The 17,888-nt window shown below is 35.0% G+C and overlaps 1 protein-coding gene across 2 annotated transcripts in view; it reads left to right on the top strand.

Annotated features, from left to right (window-relative positions):
* LOC134244048 (protein unc-80 homolog) overlaps nucleotides 1-16,828 on the top strand; it is a 57,712-nt gene extending 40,884 nt beyond the window's left edge. For both annotated transcript variants that reach the window (XM_062726314.1, XM_062726313.1), the window contains 15 exons: nucleotides 69-148; nucleotides 452-575; nucleotides 1,644-1,683; nucleotides 4,649-4,704; nucleotides 5,609-5,791; nucleotides 6,072-6,192; nucleotides 6,297-6,524; nucleotides 6,671-6,766; nucleotides 6,858-6,946; nucleotides 7,034-7,196; nucleotides 10,213-10,347; nucleotides 10,606-10,794; nucleotides 11,510-11,659; nucleotides 12,932-13,362; nucleotides 14,056-16,828. In XM_062726314.1, the coding sequence (XP_062582298.1) occupies nucleotides 69-148; nucleotides 452-575; nucleotides 1,644-1,683; nucleotides 4,649-4,704; nucleotides 5,609-5,791; nucleotides 6,072-6,192; nucleotides 6,297-6,524; nucleotides 6,671-6,766; nucleotides 6,858-6,946; nucleotides 7,034-7,196; nucleotides 10,213-10,347; nucleotides 10,606-10,794; nucleotides 11,510-11,659; nucleotides 12,932-13,362; nucleotides 14,056-14,631 (2,661 nt within the window). In that variant the 3' untranslated portion in view covers nucleotides 14,632-16,828. The remainder of the gene's footprint in view (nucleotides 1-68; nucleotides 149-451; nucleotides 576-1,643; nucleotides 1,684-4,648; nucleotides 4,705-5,608; nucleotides 5,792-6,071; nucleotides 6,193-6,296; nucleotides 6,525-6,670; nucleotides 6,767-6,857; nucleotides 6,947-7,033; nucleotides 7,197-10,212; nucleotides 10,348-10,605; nucleotides 10,795-11,509; nucleotides 11,660-12,931; nucleotides 13,363-14,055) is intronic.
* The last annotated feature ends 1,060 nt before the right edge of the window (nucleotides 16,829-17,888 follow it).

Genomic DNA, 17,888 nt, shown 5'->3' with positions numbered 1-17,888 from the left:
AAGATTCATCAACTGTAATCTTATTCACTGCAGTCAAGTTTGAATTTTCTGTTACATACTGATTGTAGAGATTGGCAGAGATAGCTAACACATTGCTGAAGTTGGCCCCTTATGATCCCCAGACACTCAGCTGTACAGGACTTCAGAGGTAAGGGATTAAAACTAATGGAAGGTGTAGAAGTATTTACTATTAAAGTTTAGTTAAACAGGGTATTAGTATCGTGCAAACCGTCAGGGAATGGGTAAGGCTTCGAACACCAGATGGTAGTTTCAGGGGTTTCAACTAGGGATTCCTTCATAGAATCAGTTATAGTAGAGTTCAAAGTAATAAGATGTTACTATTTTAGTTTAGTTTATTGGAATATTTGTATTAAGTGAAAGTCTATATAAGGAATTCAATCAGGTATCAGTTACAGTAGAGTACAAAGTTCTAGTGTTGATTTATTTTCAGGTACATGATGGAAATACTACCACTGACAAACTGGAAGCAGGAAGCGGTGCGGCCCGGACTGAATCTGATCCTCCGACGCCTGGATCGACTGTTTAACAAAATCTCTAAAAAGTCCTCACTCAGGGTAAGTCAGATCATCCCAGAATTCTTATCTGTCAGTCAGGGTAGACTCCACGATTATGACATTTCAGCAGTGAAATATACTGTAATTTATCCATTGAATAAAAGTGATATCCTGTCACAGTGTGAAAGGATATCAAAATGATATCCTGTCACATTTTGACAAATGTCAGAAGTGCGGTAAGACTCGAGATTTACCTTCCCATAACGAAGAGTGTTGTAAAAATATTCCTTGGACTGTTATAATATATAGAGAGAGTAAATAAAACATTCTGACAGAGAATAAGACTGCCAAAGTTCCCCAAAATATGTTGCTAAAATCCATTTTTACAATTTTTTCAATCTCGTATCACTTAGCTATGACGTCTCAACTGCTCAACTATGACGTCATGTAGCCTATGACTGTATATACAAAAATACAAATAGGCAAAGGGAAAATCAAAGAAAATGTAATAAACAGAAAATTCAATGTTTTGTAGTTGAATATGGAATTTATTTCACTCGTGAGACAGGATTTTTAGCTCACCTGAGCCGAAGGCTCATATGAGCTTTTCTGATCAAAATTTGTCCGTTGTCGTCGTTGTTGTCGTTGTAAACTTTTCACATTTTCATCTTCTTCTCAATTAAGAACCACTTGGCCAATTTCAACCAAACTTGCTACAAAGTATTCTTGGGTAAAGGGGATTCAAGTTTGTTCGAATGAAGGGCCATGCCCTTTTCCAAGGGGAGATAATTTTGAATTATAGAAAAATTAGTGGCATTTAAAAAAAATCTTCTTTCCAAGAACCACTGGGCCAGGAAAAATGAAAAATATAAAAAAGTTTGTTCAAATCCTTTTTACAGTATAGAAAAAATCTTTCAAAATCTTTTTTTCAAGAACCACTTGGCCAGGAAAGATGAAACTCATTTGGAATCATCCTCAGGTAATTCAAGTTTCTTCATACATAGGAATATATAGGAAAAATCTTTCAAAATCTTCTTCTCAACCACAAAACATTGAATATCCTCTATTTATCTTCTGAATGCTGTCTTTTGTTTCATTTGCTAACAATGCTTTGACATTACTCTTCAGAGACAGGCAGACTGGAATGCAGCAGCCAATCTTCTACAAGGTAAGAAGGATAAGTTACAAAGACCGGTAAATCAAATATAAAAAAAAATCCTGTCTCTGTTTATCCTCTATTTATCTTCTGATTGCCGTCTTCTGTTTCATTTGCTAACAATGCTTTAACATTACTCTTCAGAGACAGGCAGACTGGAATGCAGCAGCCAATCTTCTACAAGGTAAGAAGGATAAGTTACAAATAAATGTAAATCAAATACTCTGTTTATTACAGTAGATTAGGACCAATTAGGCAACTTGATGTGCTTATTGTAAATTTGATTGATACATTGTAATTATTGTTTTAATACATGTACGCAAATTTTTATACAATACTGTTAGTGTTTTAGCAAACTCAAAACATCAAAAGTAAATAATAAAATGTTTTGGTTTTTGTGAATTTGTGCTGAGATTTTTTTAAACCAGCCAATCTATCAAATGTATAAATTCACATCAAAACGTGTTGAAACTTTAAAATTTGTACACTTGCAAATCTGGGTTAAAGACACTTCGATTTTTAGAAGAGGATGTTAATTTTTCAGCCAGTAATTTTTATAACATATAATTTTAAATTTAGTGGAAAAGTTTATATATTGGCTTACTGTAAGTTGTTTTATGTCTCTGTATAAAGAGCAATGATAATCTCGGTCACAAGAGATCTGTTTGCATAATAACATATAATTTGAGTGTATGTACCTTTACAACTGTATTGTAGAAAAACTGTATGTCATTACATGTTTGTTATAATAGTGTTTGCACTAAATTAAATGAATTATAAGTAGAGCAGATTAAAACAATATTTAAAAGGTAGATCAGTAATTTGATTCTGTAAGAATTTTTTTGATTGAATTACAAAATTGCTGGATTATATAGGGGTGTTCCTTTAAAAGATAACATTATGTAGGGGTGTTCTGTATTGTTTCCAGACAAAACAAGGCATGTATGTCATTACATTATACAATATTAAAGTTGTAAAATTATAAAAAGTTTGAAATTGATATAATTAGTTGATCCTGTACATATCAGGTTAAGGTTAAGTTTTTTGGAGCAGTTTTCTTTTTAATTACTTCTGTGTCCTATACTGATTAGACATGCATGGAAATTTTTAAATGAATTATAAGGTTAATGTTTTTGGAGCAGATTAAAACAAACTATTTAAAAGGTAGATCAGTTTGGTAGTTAGTTTTCATTTCCAAGTAACTATAAGCCCTATGTTGACCAAACTTGCATGGATGATACATCTATAGCTTTCAAAATTTTTCCGATTAAAATTTTGGTGCAGATTTCTGCCCTATGTTGACCAAACTTGCATGGATGATACATCTAAGGATTTTTTTTAATTGAATTACAAAATTTTTCCAGTATATAGTGTTAAAGTTTTTGGTGCAGGTTTCATTTCCAAGTAACTATAAGCCCTATGTTGACCAAACTTGCATGGATGATACATTTAAGGATGCATACTACCGGATTTGCTTCGGATGCTGAATCTGACCTACATTTTCCAGTTGAGCGTGTGTGCAGGTTTTTTTTTTGACCAAACTTGCATGGATGATACATCTAATGATGCACACTACCAGGCTTGCTTCGATTATTTTCCGTAGTGATTAGTTAAAAGTTTTTGGTGCAGGTTTCATTTCCAAGGAACATGAGTTCTTTAATGACCAATCTTGCATAGATGATACATCTAAGGATGCATACTTCCAGGCTTGCTTCGGATGCTCTGATTTTTTGTGGATGAGTGAAAATGTTAGTTTTGATGCATGTTTCATTTCCAATAAACTATGAGCATAATGAGCAAACTTGCATGGATGATACATCTAAGGATGCACACTAATGGACTTGCTTCGGATGCTGAATTGGACATACATTTTTCAGATAATAGACAAGGTAAAAGTTATGGTTGCAGGTCTATTACCAAAAACTATAAGGCTTATATAACATTGTATAAACCAAACTTGCACAAATGCTGCATCAAGAGATGAAAACTCTCAAATTTGCTTTTCATTACATTTTCATGAAGAAGAAGTAGTTTAAATTTTTTATGTAGGTCTATTTCAAAGTATAATGCTTTTAAAAATAGTTTCATTTTTGGAATGTATACTTTTTGTTGGTTAATTGTGTGACTTTGCCATTCTTTAGTCATCTAAAGTTGTTGCAACAATTTTTTTTGGCAATTATTTTAATATTATACTTTTAAATTTGAATGGCTTTGGAAATCTAACAATTTAATGCTTGTAATTGTGTAACATGCATTTTAACAAAACTTATATGCTCTTGACTACAGATTTTATATTAATGAGCAGGTCTTTATCTAGTGGACCTTTTTCTATTCTCTGTCCTTGAACTGCCTGTCTATCCATTGACTCAACAGAGGAAATAAAATATCTAACATATGGTTATTTTTTAAAATAATTTGTGTTTTATTTGCATTATTTAAGGCAAATAAATGTATCATTTTTTTGTAAAATTTATTTTTTTTTCCTGTATGCAATGTGCGTATGAAAGCATCTTAAAGAGATGTATTGGAAAATGTACTCAAATATGTATACTAGTAAATAAAATACTGTATACAGGGTTATTTTTGCCCCTAGCTTTTTTTCATTCTTTGATTTCTGCCACAATTTTCCCTATCTTGAATATGCTGAGAAACAATGAATATGGAGAAAGAGTTAATGCTATATAAATTCCCTACTTGTGTTTTGTGAAGCTGAAATTGGCAAGAATTTCCCTGCATACAAATTATTACAGTATATTACGATCAGTCAGAGGACTTATTGTAACTTTCTATACATTTTTTGTTTTATTATGTGTTCAACTCACATCTGTAATTGATTTATTTTCTAGAAACAGATCATGCTTTTATATTTGAATTCTAACATAAACAATACACTGAACTAACAGTACAATAACTGATTAACTGTGCTGCTGTTGTAACCACTAAGCCAATAACATCTATGGATTTGTCTTGCTTGAAGGTGTATATTTGGCACTAAAGACATTCCAGTACATTGCCCATTTACCCCACCTAAAGGTAAACTTGAGATCTGGGTGGTGCATGTGGTGGTCAGTAGATGGCCCTGGCATGTGTGAATATGTAGGTCAAAGCTGTGGTGGTCCCCTGGCATGTCTGAATATGTAGGTCAAAGCTGTGGTGGTCCCTGGCATATCTGAATATGTAGGTCAAAGCTGTGGTGGTCCCCTGGCATGTGTGAATATGTAGGTCAAAGCTACTTGGCCTAGATAGCTCTGGCATGTCCTCTCTCTTAATGACCAACTACAATGACACCTTGACTCTTTGGTAGTGAAGCTCAGATTTTGTTAAATGTATGTTGTCTCTGTGCTCATTTTGTATCCCAGCTATTTTAATCTATTTATTTGGTGTTCTGTGGAGAATTGTTAGGAAAGTTCAATATAGAGAAATGAAAAATTCAATTGCAAGGGAATATTGGGATAACTGATTAATACAGAAATTTATGGGTATCATAAATGAAACCTTACCTTTTAGTGGGTGGTTATTTCCCTTGAAGCATTTTGTTTAAGCTCTGTCCACTGTTTGTTTTGTGTGTGCATCTTGTTGTTTGTGTCTTCGTGCTAACAATGGTATTGTACTGGCATTGTTCTTGTATATGAAGCTTTTGTGAATTGCATGATCAATATTGTAAAAAAACAAAAACAAAACCTTTATTAGTCAAAGGACCACTATTGCTTATTAAGGGTATAGTTTCTAAAGTTTTAAAGTAAATATTGGCATTTTTTAATCCTAAAATTTTACTTAAAAATTAATTGTGTCCATATTTGGTGCAATTTTCTGAATTATTTAATAATATGCATGATATTTGAAAGCAGAGTTAGTTAGAGGTTGTTATTTTCTCAATCACTGCAGTGTGCTGCGATATTTTGTAAAAGCCCCATTTAACTACCTGTATTTTATACAGACGTTTGTCAATGCCCTGCTGGTGATTATATTGGCTGGTCCGGGGGCACCTGTTTTACCAGACACCTCCTCCGGAATACACGGCAGCCATCGCAGCGAGTTCGGTACGGTGTTCCATATCGTACCCCCTGCCTTTTGTTCAGCTGTGGTCAAACTGGTAGCCATGCAGATGCAAGCTCTAGGGGTAGGCATATTTGGAAAATCTGCAAACCTTTCATAGTTGGAAAAACTAGGAGAATCTTTTAAAGAGTTACTGTATATCAACAAATTTAAGTGACACCTTGTTTTCTTAAGATATTTATTTCATATCAATAAGCGATCATATTAATAAGTTAATACAGAGCAACTGTCTGGGGCATTTTTAGTGGATATTCATCAAGTTGTTTAATATACTACAGAAAAAGTTTGTCCCACAAAAGGGATGAATTCCGTTGGGAAAGTTATAGTTTGAATTTTTGTTGTAGGATCAGTTTTCCCTTGAACAGATCTGTGGAGGGAGTGTGTTTTCTTCACATGAGAAGTGTATCAACATGCTGGTTAATTTTATTCTGCCTCTCTGTATCAGACTGGGATGTGCAAGGAGAGGTAAGGGGGGTTGTATTTTAGAGTCCTTAAATTCAATTCAAATGAAAGTTAAAATCAACAGTTCTTAAAATTATCGCATCTCAAATAATATTCTGTCTTTACAGGTGACACCCCAAAGCTTCGATCAGACAATGTCTCCTTTGCCCTGACCGTGATCCTGAATATTCTGTGTCCCCCCGCCAGAACTCCACAACAACATCAACAGAACTCCACCGCAAAATCTGTGATCCACCACATGTCGTTCACAGAGAATCACAGATGTAGCAGCTTCAGTCAGGCCGATAAGATTCACAGACCAGAAAATCAGCTGCTCCTTAATGTGGCCTACCTAGGTATCCCCCACCCCCTATGAATGACATAAAAAATAATTTAGATCATTTAATTGTATTCCTAAAGCTACTACATCTGGATCAGTTATATGAATGAAAAAATCACACCAAGTTCACATCAATTGTCTTTTATTTCCTTTACCCCACAGGTCTGGAGATCTTGATGGTCTGTTTTGATAGAGTCCTGTCCTCCGAGTGGCACAAGGTTACAAAGGTCATCCAGGATATAGGCAGTAAAGGAAAAGGTAGAGTGTTCAACTCACATTACTTTTACTCACTGTAAGAAAGGTATCAGAATTATATGCATTATCATCACATTTTACCCTGTCTTTCTAGTGTCTTTACCGCTATGGAGATTTGTGGACTTTTTGGTCACCCACAGACCTTCATGTTTCCTGATGCTGCAGCCCTTCATACTCTACAAGGTACCCCTATAAGTAGACTGAGGATCATGAAATGAACCAAATCTAAATGTTTTAAAATTATCTTAACTTTGCTGTTGTATTCTGTAGATGATGAAGATAAACTGTGACACGGCCCAGGAGTACTACCTTCAGCAGGCCATTAAGGACAAAATGCAGGGGTTCTCCTTCTCCCATCCCAAGTGTTCAGCCACGGTCTTACTGCAGCTGGCAGTGGACCTACAGCATCTCAAGGAGGAGTTCTATAATGTGGGTCAGTATTTACAGCATCTCAAGGAGGAGTTGTATAACATGGGTCAGTATTTACAGCATCTCAAGGAGGAGTTGTATAACGTGGGTCAGTATTTACAGCATCTCAAGGAGTTCTATAATGTGGGTCAGTATTTACAGGAGTTCTACAATGTGGGTCAATATCTACAGGAGTTCTATAACGTGGGTCAGTATTTACAGGAGGAGTTCTATAACGTGGTTCAGTATTGACAGGAGTTATACAGGAGGAGTTCTACAATGTGGGTCAGTATTTACAGGAGGAGTTCTATAACGGTGGTCAGTATTGACAGGAGTTATACAGGAGGAGTTCTATAACGTGGTTCAGTATTGACAGGAGTTATACAGGAGGAGTTCTATAACGTGGTTCAGTATTGACAGTAGTTATACAGGAGGAGTTCTATAACGTGGTTCAGTATTGACAGGAGTTATACAGGAGGAGTTCTATAACGTGGTTCAGTATTGACAGGAGTTATACAGGAGGAGTTCTATAACGTGGTTCAGTATTTACAGGAGTTATATAGGAGGAGTTCTATAACGTGGTTCAGTATTTACAGGAGTTATATAGGAGGAGTTCTATAACGTGGTTCAGTATTTACAGGAGTTATACAGGAGGAGTTCTATAACGTGGTTCAGTATTTACAGGAGTTATACAGGAGGAGTTCTATAACGTGGTTCAGTATTTACAGGAGTTATACAGGAGGAGTTCTATAACGTGGTTCAGTATTTACAGGAGTTATACAGGAGGAGTTCTATAACGTGGTTCAGTATTTACAGGAGTTATACAGGAGGAGTTCTATAACGTGGTCAGTATTTACAGGAGTTATACAGGAGGAGTTCTAGTGGTTCAGTATTGACAGGAGTTATACAGGAGGAGTTCTATAACGTGGTTCAGTCTTTACAGGAGATATATAGGAGGAGTTCTATAACGGTGGTCAGTATTAACAGGAGTTATACAGGAGGAGTTCTATAATGTGGGTCAGTATTTACAGGAGGAGTTGTATAATGCAGGTCAGTATTTACAGGAGTTATACAGGAGGAATTCTATAATGTGGGTCAGTATTTACAGGAGGAGTTCTATAACGGTGGTCAGTATTAACAGGAGTTATACAGGAGGAGTTCTATAATGTGGGTCAGTATTTACAGGAGTTATACAGGAGGAGTTCTATAATGTGGGTCAGTATTGACAGGAGTTATACAGGAGGAGTTCTATAACGTGGTTCAGTATTTACAGGAGTTATATAGGAGGAGTTCTATAACGTGGTTCAGTATTTACAGGAGTTATACAGGAGGAGTTCTATAACGTGGTTCAGTATTGACAGGAGTTATACAGGAGGAGTTCTATAACGTGGTTCAGTATTTACAGGAGTTATATAGGAGGAGTTTTATGGTTCAGTATTGACAGGAGTTATATAGGAGGAGTTCTATAACGTGGTTCAGTATTTACAGGAGTTATATAGGAGGAGTTCTATATCGTGGGTCAGTATTTACAGGAGGAGTTCTATAACGTGGTTCAGTATTGACAGGAGTTATACAGGAGGAGTTCTATAACGTGGTTCAGTATTTACAGGAGTTATATAGGAGGAGTTCTATAACGTGGTTCAGTATTTACAGGAGTTATACAGGAGGAGTTCTATAACGTGGGTCAGTATTTACAGGAGGAGTTCTATGACGTGGTTCAGTATTGACAGGAGTTATACAGGAGGATTCTACAATGTGGATCAGTATCTACAGGAGTTATTAACTCTTTACAACTTACAGAATTGCTATGCAACATACATTGAATCCTCGCGTCATAGAAATATTACTTTACCATTTCTTCGCAAGCACTTTATAGCGGGGTACAAATTTCTCTAAAGTTTAGCGTAAATAATATCCTGAAATAATATTCTAATTAGAAAATAACTTTTCCAATTTTATGAGGATCAAGCAAGTATAAAATAGTTGGAATTTGGCTATAAATTGAAGATTAAATGAACTTTTTAAAGTGCGTGAAAATGCGTGATTGCGGGGAAACGGTAAATGTGTGATTTTGCGTTTAGAAATAGGAAATGGTATATGCGTTAAAATGCGTGACTGCAGGGAAGGGTGTTAAGAGGAGTTCTATAATCTGGGTCAGTATTTACTGGAGTTCTACAATGTGGGTCAGTATTGACAGGAGTTATACAAGAGGAGTTCTACAATGTGGGTCAGTATTTACAGGAATTCTTAAGGAGGAGTTCCTAACGTGAGTCAGTATTTACAGGAGGAGTTTTATAATGTGGGTCGGTATAACAGGAATATTAACATTATTTTCAAAGAGGACTTCTATAATATAGATGAGTATGTTGTCAACAAAGAGTTCTGTAATGAAAATGGGTACAGTAAAACTCGTTTAGTACGAACACGGATGTAGCAAATTCACGGATATAGCGAAGTTTTACTGGGTACCGGGCAAAATTCTTAACAAATCTTTGTAAAATTTTACGGTTATAACGAACTCTGATGTAACGAATTTACGGATATAGCAAACTGATTTTGAGTCCCGTTGAGGTTAAATATAATGAAATTTACATCCTTTATAACGAACTCTCAAAGATTATAAAGAAATTGATAAATTAAACTGACTCTATTTCTGTTTAGCATTTATATATAAAATCCAATTCATAGTATAACTTTAGTTATCAAAAAATATGTTTTTTGATATTTGCTTTCCTAACATATTTGGTAGTAATACCTGAAGGAAAACATGCATATTGCGAATTCGCTATAATGGTTATACGAATTCGTTATACGGATATAACGAATTACGGATATAGCGAATTAAATTCACAGGTCCCCAGGACTTTGCTATAACTGAGTTTTACTGTATTTACATGAGTTATGAAAAGAGCATCTCAAATTTTACGTGAGCTATGCAAAGATCTTGATATTGTGAAAAAATCTGTAATTTAAACTGAAGTACTCCAAAAGAAATATATCATGTTCACAAAATCTAAGGTTATGTATTTTTATCGCTGTAGGAGAGGTGCGTTCTCTGGATGCTGATCTCCCACACAACCAGTATGAGCAGAGAGCCAGTGTAACGGACATCGCCATTGATTTGATTGGATTATCTCTCGGACCAACACTAGCAGCGGGTGGAAAATTCCCAAGTGGTAACAGAGTTAACTCCCTCTATCAGATACACTCTTTTCATTTTAATACTGTCAATAATGTAAATGTTACAGGAAGGGAAAGCAGTTATTAAATGTTTCTTGCTAAAAGAATTTGCCCTGAATATGTCGATTAAGATTTTTCATGTCTTTCTTATATTTCACATTTTTATATGCTGTAGGATGCAAATTTATTAATATGATGCATATTTGTATCAAACTTAGACAAATTATTTTTTCATTAATTTTATTTACGTTTAGCGACTATTTTGTCCCAGCCGAGTTCTGGTACGAGTCCTCCGTTTAAGGCGACAGCTGTGACCTCCAGTATAGAGAGTGATAGTCCCACACACACCAACACCAAGGCCAGTCGACGAATCTCCGCCAAGGAAAACCTCAGTATTCTGGAGAGATTTCGTAAACCAACAATGGATGACATGTCACCACTGGGTAGGATTTCCAAGTGGTTTTCTTTTTGATTTTCCTATAGTAAATCTAATGAATTTTTATATCATTAATGAAAGTAATTCAACCTGAATTTTCAAAGTATACAGTTTCAACAACAGTTTCCTTTTTTCCTTAACAAGTTTCAGCAATAGATGAATTTATGTATCTTATGATGATTATGCTTTGTGTTGTAAAGTAAATTGTATGAATCTATGAACACCCTATTTAGGCCATTATAAATAAATTGCTAGATTCTCATCCGAATTTTTTTAAAAATCGAGGCAGGCGGGTGGCTTCTATTTTATATTTTTTATTTTTTCAATTTTGCAGATTTTTTATTGACCTGGTCAATCGGTCTAATTTTATCTGCAATACCCGAAAAAAAGTCATAGTAAAGGTTCAATTATCTCTTACTTCACATCATCACCAATCTTTCTCAACCAATGACCCTTGTTTAAATTATATATGCATGTATTACCATCTTTTCAGCTGTCAAAATCATGTCGACTTTCGCGGGATTTAAAACGAAAGTAGAATGGTAGATGAATATTGATCCCGATCAGAATTAAGACGAAGAAAAACAGAAATAAAAAAAATCGAGGTGGGGGTATAAAATTGGGGCGGCGGGGATGAGAATCTAGGAATATTTTTATTATGGCCTTATGTCCACAAACTAAAGATTCTGGAATAAATTTAATTCATATAAATATCTTGACAGATTCCTCTGGCCCGGAGGTTTGTTCGTTGTCCAGACAGCCCGCTATTTATAGATCTACTGACACTGTGTCCAGACAGAGTAGTATAGACGAGACGATACCCCCCGCTGTCATGTACCACGCCAATGAACTTGAAACACCCAATGGACTCGGTATGTGACAATTAATTGTAGGTGGATATGTCATGATATTTAAGACATAGACATGTACCAGGTACATGTATCTGGAAATTTCTACTGTATAAGTGGAAATTTTAGCGAGACGGAAATTTAGCGATTTGACCTTAAAAATTGGTATTTTTTTTTTAGCGAGATGTAATTTTAGAGATTTCAAAGTGCTCGCTAAATAGGCTATCTAAATTTAATTCCCTGGTTCTCAGGCCAATTTTCTCCAAAACAGATGCGGGAGGGCGGCATTTTATTTTTCATTTTATTGGCAATAAAGTAGATGAGGGATGTATTTTTTTTTATTTTAATTTCCAAATTTTCTTTAACATAAAGATAATTTTTTTAATCACAGATATACTTTCCATTTCTGGTCAAAATTTCTGCTTTATCCATTGCTTAACAGCATGTAAACATCGTAAGTAATGTCCTCGAGTGTATTTTCAAACGAAGTAGCCAAAATCTCATTGTAAATGGCTACCGGAAGTGATATTTGAATACTAAACTACGAAACAAATGAGGTCAAAATTTTTTTTCCCAGATTGGTCTCCACAATACCAACTTTTTATTTTATCAAAAATACAATAAAATCGGCAATGCTGCTACCTCAAAACGGATGCGCGCGGGCCTGAGAACCAAGATTTCAATTTTATATGGCCTAAGTTATTGCATATTAAACCCAAAATTTTTAGTGATATTCAATTTTAACGATCTCAGCACCCTTGTTAATAATGTCAAAATTAAATCCTCGCTAAAAATTCTGCTGATATGGTTATTGATTTTAAGCAATTTTGTGTAAAGACTGCATATGCAAATAGATTCTAACAAGATTTTAGTGGTCTTTGTTTCATTTAATAAGCAATGAAGTGAATTGGCTTAATTTAGAAATAAAGCAATTGATATATTGCGTTTTGACCAAAATTTTCAAAAATGAATTGTAAAAAAAATTCTAAATTTACATTGACATTTCAGTATGCAATAAATTTAATGTAGATTCCTTATTTTTCGTGAGTCCTTATTATCTCAAAATGGCACTTTAACGTCTAATTGTGAGAACATTAATTCCCGAGTGGACGATCACATGATTTTACGTTGATTTCAGCACCGTAAAGCGAGTAATTTTATTTTGCAAGTGGTGCTTCTCACGAAATTACGTGATAATTAATTCCTCACATATGTTTAGGAATTTACAATAGTGAGCTTGTAGTTAAAAGATAATGTGGATTAATGAGAAATGATAATGGCATGATTTTTTTGTAGCCAAACAAACAATCAGCCCAGATCTAGATCCAAAGATACATCGTCTACAAAGGCAGGATGTAAGAAGCAGAAAAACATTTAAGCGCAAAAAGGCGACAAAAGCCCCAAGCATGAAGCGACTGGGAGGTGTGGGAGATGATCTTAGTGAAGGTGAGGCCGGGAGTTCCGAAAGTTCTCCCGCTCGTAGAACCTACAGCATGCGACGCACAAATCACGACAGCATCTCTACCTACCAAGACAGATCTGGTTATGTCAGGGAGATTTCCCGCAGTCACCAGGGATTTACGTCACACCCTGGATTTCCTGAGATGTCCCGCACAGTGAACACGCGGTCCAGCTGGGGCAGTGGTTCGGAAAGGAGTCGAGCCCAGCATCGGGGCGGCTTAGCCCAGTCTGAACACGGCCCACATACTGCCAGGGGGGAAGTCAAGGTAGTATTGAATTAAACCACATGCCTGATCTGAGAGTGACTTCGGAGCTTTGCATGTTTTATCCTTGATTTGGGATCATATTTGCTTGTGAAATTTTCTTTTTGTGTTTAAATACAAAATAATTTGCATGTACAATATATTAAATATGGATTGTATTAAGTGTATCTGCCATGAAGCTGAAAGTTCATCTGAGCATTTTGTATTAAAATTTCTGTTTGTTGAATTTTACATTTCATGTTCTTCAGAAGCAGTTTCAAATTTGTTCAACCACTTCCCCCATTACTGCCTCATTTTCTTAGACTACTATTTGATACTTATCCTGCATACTAAAAAATCTTTTTTCCTTAATTTTTGACACTTTTGTTTAGGCCTACGTCTAAATCTAAACTGAATGAAAGATTAAGCATATTCTTTCTTTATTTCTAATGTGAATGCATGATGTCTATAGTACCATCTCTTAAAATCTAAGCACAAGTATGCAACTAAAGAAATTCTTTAACAGAATATGTTTTCTTCTCAACCTTGCTTGAATATTTTTGTTTGATATTGTTGTCACCAGTGGTTTTAGATGCATGATTTTGTTATTCAAATTCAAATAGAATTGATTTATATACTGTTAAATTCTTGGCCCTTTTCTTCATAATGATAATGAGTGTTAGTTAGATTTGTAATATATCTTGTCCCCTTCTGTAGACTAATAGACAGAGGTACATACAGCGCTCCAAATCACACGACGATCCTCACGGTGACCAACATGCCCCGTCTGGTTCGGCCCGAGGAAGAATCGCGCGACAAGGGGGTCGAATTGTCCACTCCCGCTCTCCATCCTCCAGCCCCGCCAGGGGTTCAAGGCCACCTCTAGACTGGACCACCAGAGCTCAACGAGAACCCATAGACGAGACCATCATAGCTCAAAGATTGCCAGGAGATGAGACAACTAGAGCTCAGAGAGAACTGTTAGACAGAACAACCAGAGCTGTATCTGGGACCCAGAACTCACAATCACAAGGCGTTACCTCCCCAATAGTGAGACGCCCAGCTAAGAGGGTCAAATCTCCGACGTCACCCCCGCTGGGCTACAGGATGAGCTCCCCTCCCTCGAGTCCGATCCACAGGAGCCAGGCCTACATCTCGCGCTACGACTCCAGTGACTCACTCAATGCCAACGAGAGCTCCGCCCTCATCAAAGACGGAAATGACTCGAGTCGATCGCAGTCCTCAGTCTGTATCTACTTCGATGACTTTGGGATCAAAGACACATTGGTTTAAACACATGACTTAGGAAATTCATAGATTTGTATGAACGGTTGTTGTTTTTGTGTTGTGTGTTAAGGGTTGGTGTTAAACCTTTAGATAGATTTGTTCTAGGCTAGTCAGAGCATGATACAAACATGGTAGAACTTAGTTGATGTTTACCATACTTATAGACATTGTTTTCTCAGATTATAAACACTGAATTCAAAAACAAAATGTCAGCATAATTAGGATTATCCCAAAAAGATTTGTTTTGTCAGCTAACAAAAGTATCACTTTGGTTATAGTTATGAAGACAAATATTCACTATTCTCTTATACTTGAAATTTTACCCTTAAGGGGGCCGACTATAGTTTTATTGTGTGAAAACTACAACAGCGAAACTCTTCATATTTATACCATATATAACTTACATTAACTTCAGTGTACATGCAAAGTTTGGGGGAAATCTACCGTCCAGGTATTTTTGAGGGACCGTCTCAAAATTCAGGTACATTTACTACAGGATTATATAGGAAAATGCCAATTTTTAGCACTTTAAAGCAAATTATACAAATACTACAATAGACATTTTGTTCAAACTATAATATTTGATGAGTAATACTATGTTATACAATATATGTAAGAAACACAAAATTCTACCGTCTTGTTACCAGAGGGGGCATCTCAAAATGCAAAAATTAGCAAATTTTACTATTTTTAGAGAGTATTAGAAAATATGACGTACACAATGGATTCATATGAAAACATAATAAAAATATTGGAGAATTTCTCAAATTTCTATGTTTTAAATTTCAAGAGCGTATGTTTATTACTTTTTCTTTAATAATATTTTTATTACCCCTTTCTTTAAGAGCTACAGATTATCATAACGTCAAAAACACACTGCAACGACGTCAACCTATCTATTAATTGCAAAATCGGTTAAAAATCAGTTATATCTAATTGTAATTACATTTTTATAACTATAATTTCTTAATTTTGTTTAATTTTAATGATTAAGCGAAAAAAGTTGCATTAAAACAGTAAATACGCTTCATTTTACTATGATGCGCGAAATATTGCGCAATGGAAACTATAGTCGGCCCCCTTAAATGGGGAATTTGTAAATCCAGTGGAATTAAAGACACATATCAACTGATTTTTTTACTTCGTTATGTAAAGTTCAGTACTATTTTTTATAATATTCAGCATCAATATCATGTGATGGTAGTGTTTCACAATTTTTAAATCAACAAAGAACCAAAATAGCTCGTACAATTCAGAAAACAAGAGTATTTGATTATTTTTGTCACACTTTGCTGGACGATTATCAAGATTGTTTTAGTTTTGTGCCAAAGTACTTGCAGTGCAATATTTTTACATACTGAGTTTATCTGAATTTATTTGTTATACAGAACATTATCATGTTATCTTGTTTTTAATTAACATTCAATACTACTGATTGTTTTGTGAAACTGATACTGTAAACCGACTTTTATTTGAGTGCGAGAAATTTCCGCGAAGTTCGCGAGAGTCTGGTAATCGCGAATATTTCTCGCCGCGAACCAGTCCTTAAAGTTTCTTTGTCTATTAAACAGATCAAAAAAGGCTTGATTGCGAAAATTAATCGTCGCGAACTAGTTTAACCCTGGTAAATCCCGAAATAAAGTCCTCGCGAATAAAAGTTGGTTTACAGTATTTTATGGTACATGTATTACCAGGGGTATATTGCCGTCTAAAATTTGTTTTGTAATCAACGCATCAAAATGTCAATGATTCTGATTTTACAGTGAACACTTGACAAATTTTTGACAAGACCATACAGCAATTTGCTGTGGCATACAAATAAAGAATACCTAAAGGTTGTAATCAATGGCATGGCGGATAAGTGGAAATTTTAGCGAGACGCAAATTTAGCGATTTGTTCTTAAAAAGTGGTATTTTGATTTTAGCGCGATGTAATTTTAGCGATTTTAAAAAGCTCACTAAAGAAGCTATTACAAAAAAAGGGCAATAAATTTTTAGCAATATTCAATTTTAGCAATCTTGGCACCCTCGCTAATAATGCCAAAATTAAATCCTCGCTAAAAATTCTACTTATACGGTAAATAGATTTCAAATAAACATAACACAAGTTTCAAAATGATGAAGATAGACCATTATTCTAATTGAAGCATTTACATCTTGTATCAGTATTGTTGGTTTAGAATAAAATTTGTTTTCCAGATCATTTTGCTGTCTTGCTTATTCACTATTTATTTTGTAGTAGTGTTATGTTTGATACAATACTATGCCTAAATAGCAACCACAAGTCAAACCCAAACTATTTAGGCATAATATATGCAAACCGCAATACTATTATCACTGTTATGCTGACATATGTGTATAAATATTAAAATTTATTTTAAAAACCTGCCCCAAACCTGTTTGCAAAATTTCATTGGTTATTGGCTCTTAGCTAATGCTATGGCCATTTGTGCTTTGTACATAAACTTTGAAATGTGGGCTCAAGAAGTCATGGCCAGATTTTTGTCAAATTCATTAGAGAATATCTTTGTCTCCAAGGGTTTCAATTATAGTAAATGAGGACCAAAATTGAAAACTGAAGTAAAAGGGAACAACAAAGCTTTATTATAAACATGATGACTTTTACTTTTCAATTGTCGACTGCCCTTATGCAGCAATATACCCTTATAACCTGGGGGCTTATATCTTTCTATTTGAACAATATATAAAAGGAAGTAAGTTATTGACAAACAAGTTGATGAAACATGCAGGTCATTAATTGCTGACAGATTCTTTGGTTATTTCCCTATCACGACAAGGAGCACATTGCAGATGTAACCAGTGGGCAGGGTATGGTCACTCCTCTATGGCACCTGATCTCACCTTTGATGTTTTAGAAGCCTGTGTTTGCGCTGCTATTTATTTGTATTGTTTGAATGGACTTTTGAGATTAAAAACCATTCAATGTCTTTGTATATTCCATTTTTCCCATTATAAGGACTAGGATCATAAAATCTTTAAAATCACCTATTTTTGTGGGGGCAAATTTTTGAGGTTTGAGAAAAAAATATTGATACGTGGGGATTTGATTAAATGGTTAGTACATAATAAGTGTTGAGTAGTAAAATATATACTGTATTTACATTTCGTGGTGTTCAGGAATTTGTAGGTCTCCATACTTTGAAAACAACAAAAATTTAACCCCAAAGAGAATTGGTGATTTCACAGTATGTTAACTCCAAATTAGGTCATTGTGTCCTACTTTCTGAATTTTGCAGGCATTC

This window comes from Saccostrea cucullata, unplaced genomic scaffold (assembly GCF_032062105.1).
Source record: "Saccostrea cucullata isolate Sc308-1 unplaced genomic scaffold, CSIRO_AGI_Scuc_v1 ctg108, whole genome shotgun sequence".
Classification (NCBI taxonomy): Eukaryota; Metazoa; Mollusca; class Bivalvia; order Ostreida; family Ostreidae; genus Saccostrea; species Saccostrea cuccullata.
This window is presented reverse-complemented; position numbering and strand designations above follow the sequence as displayed.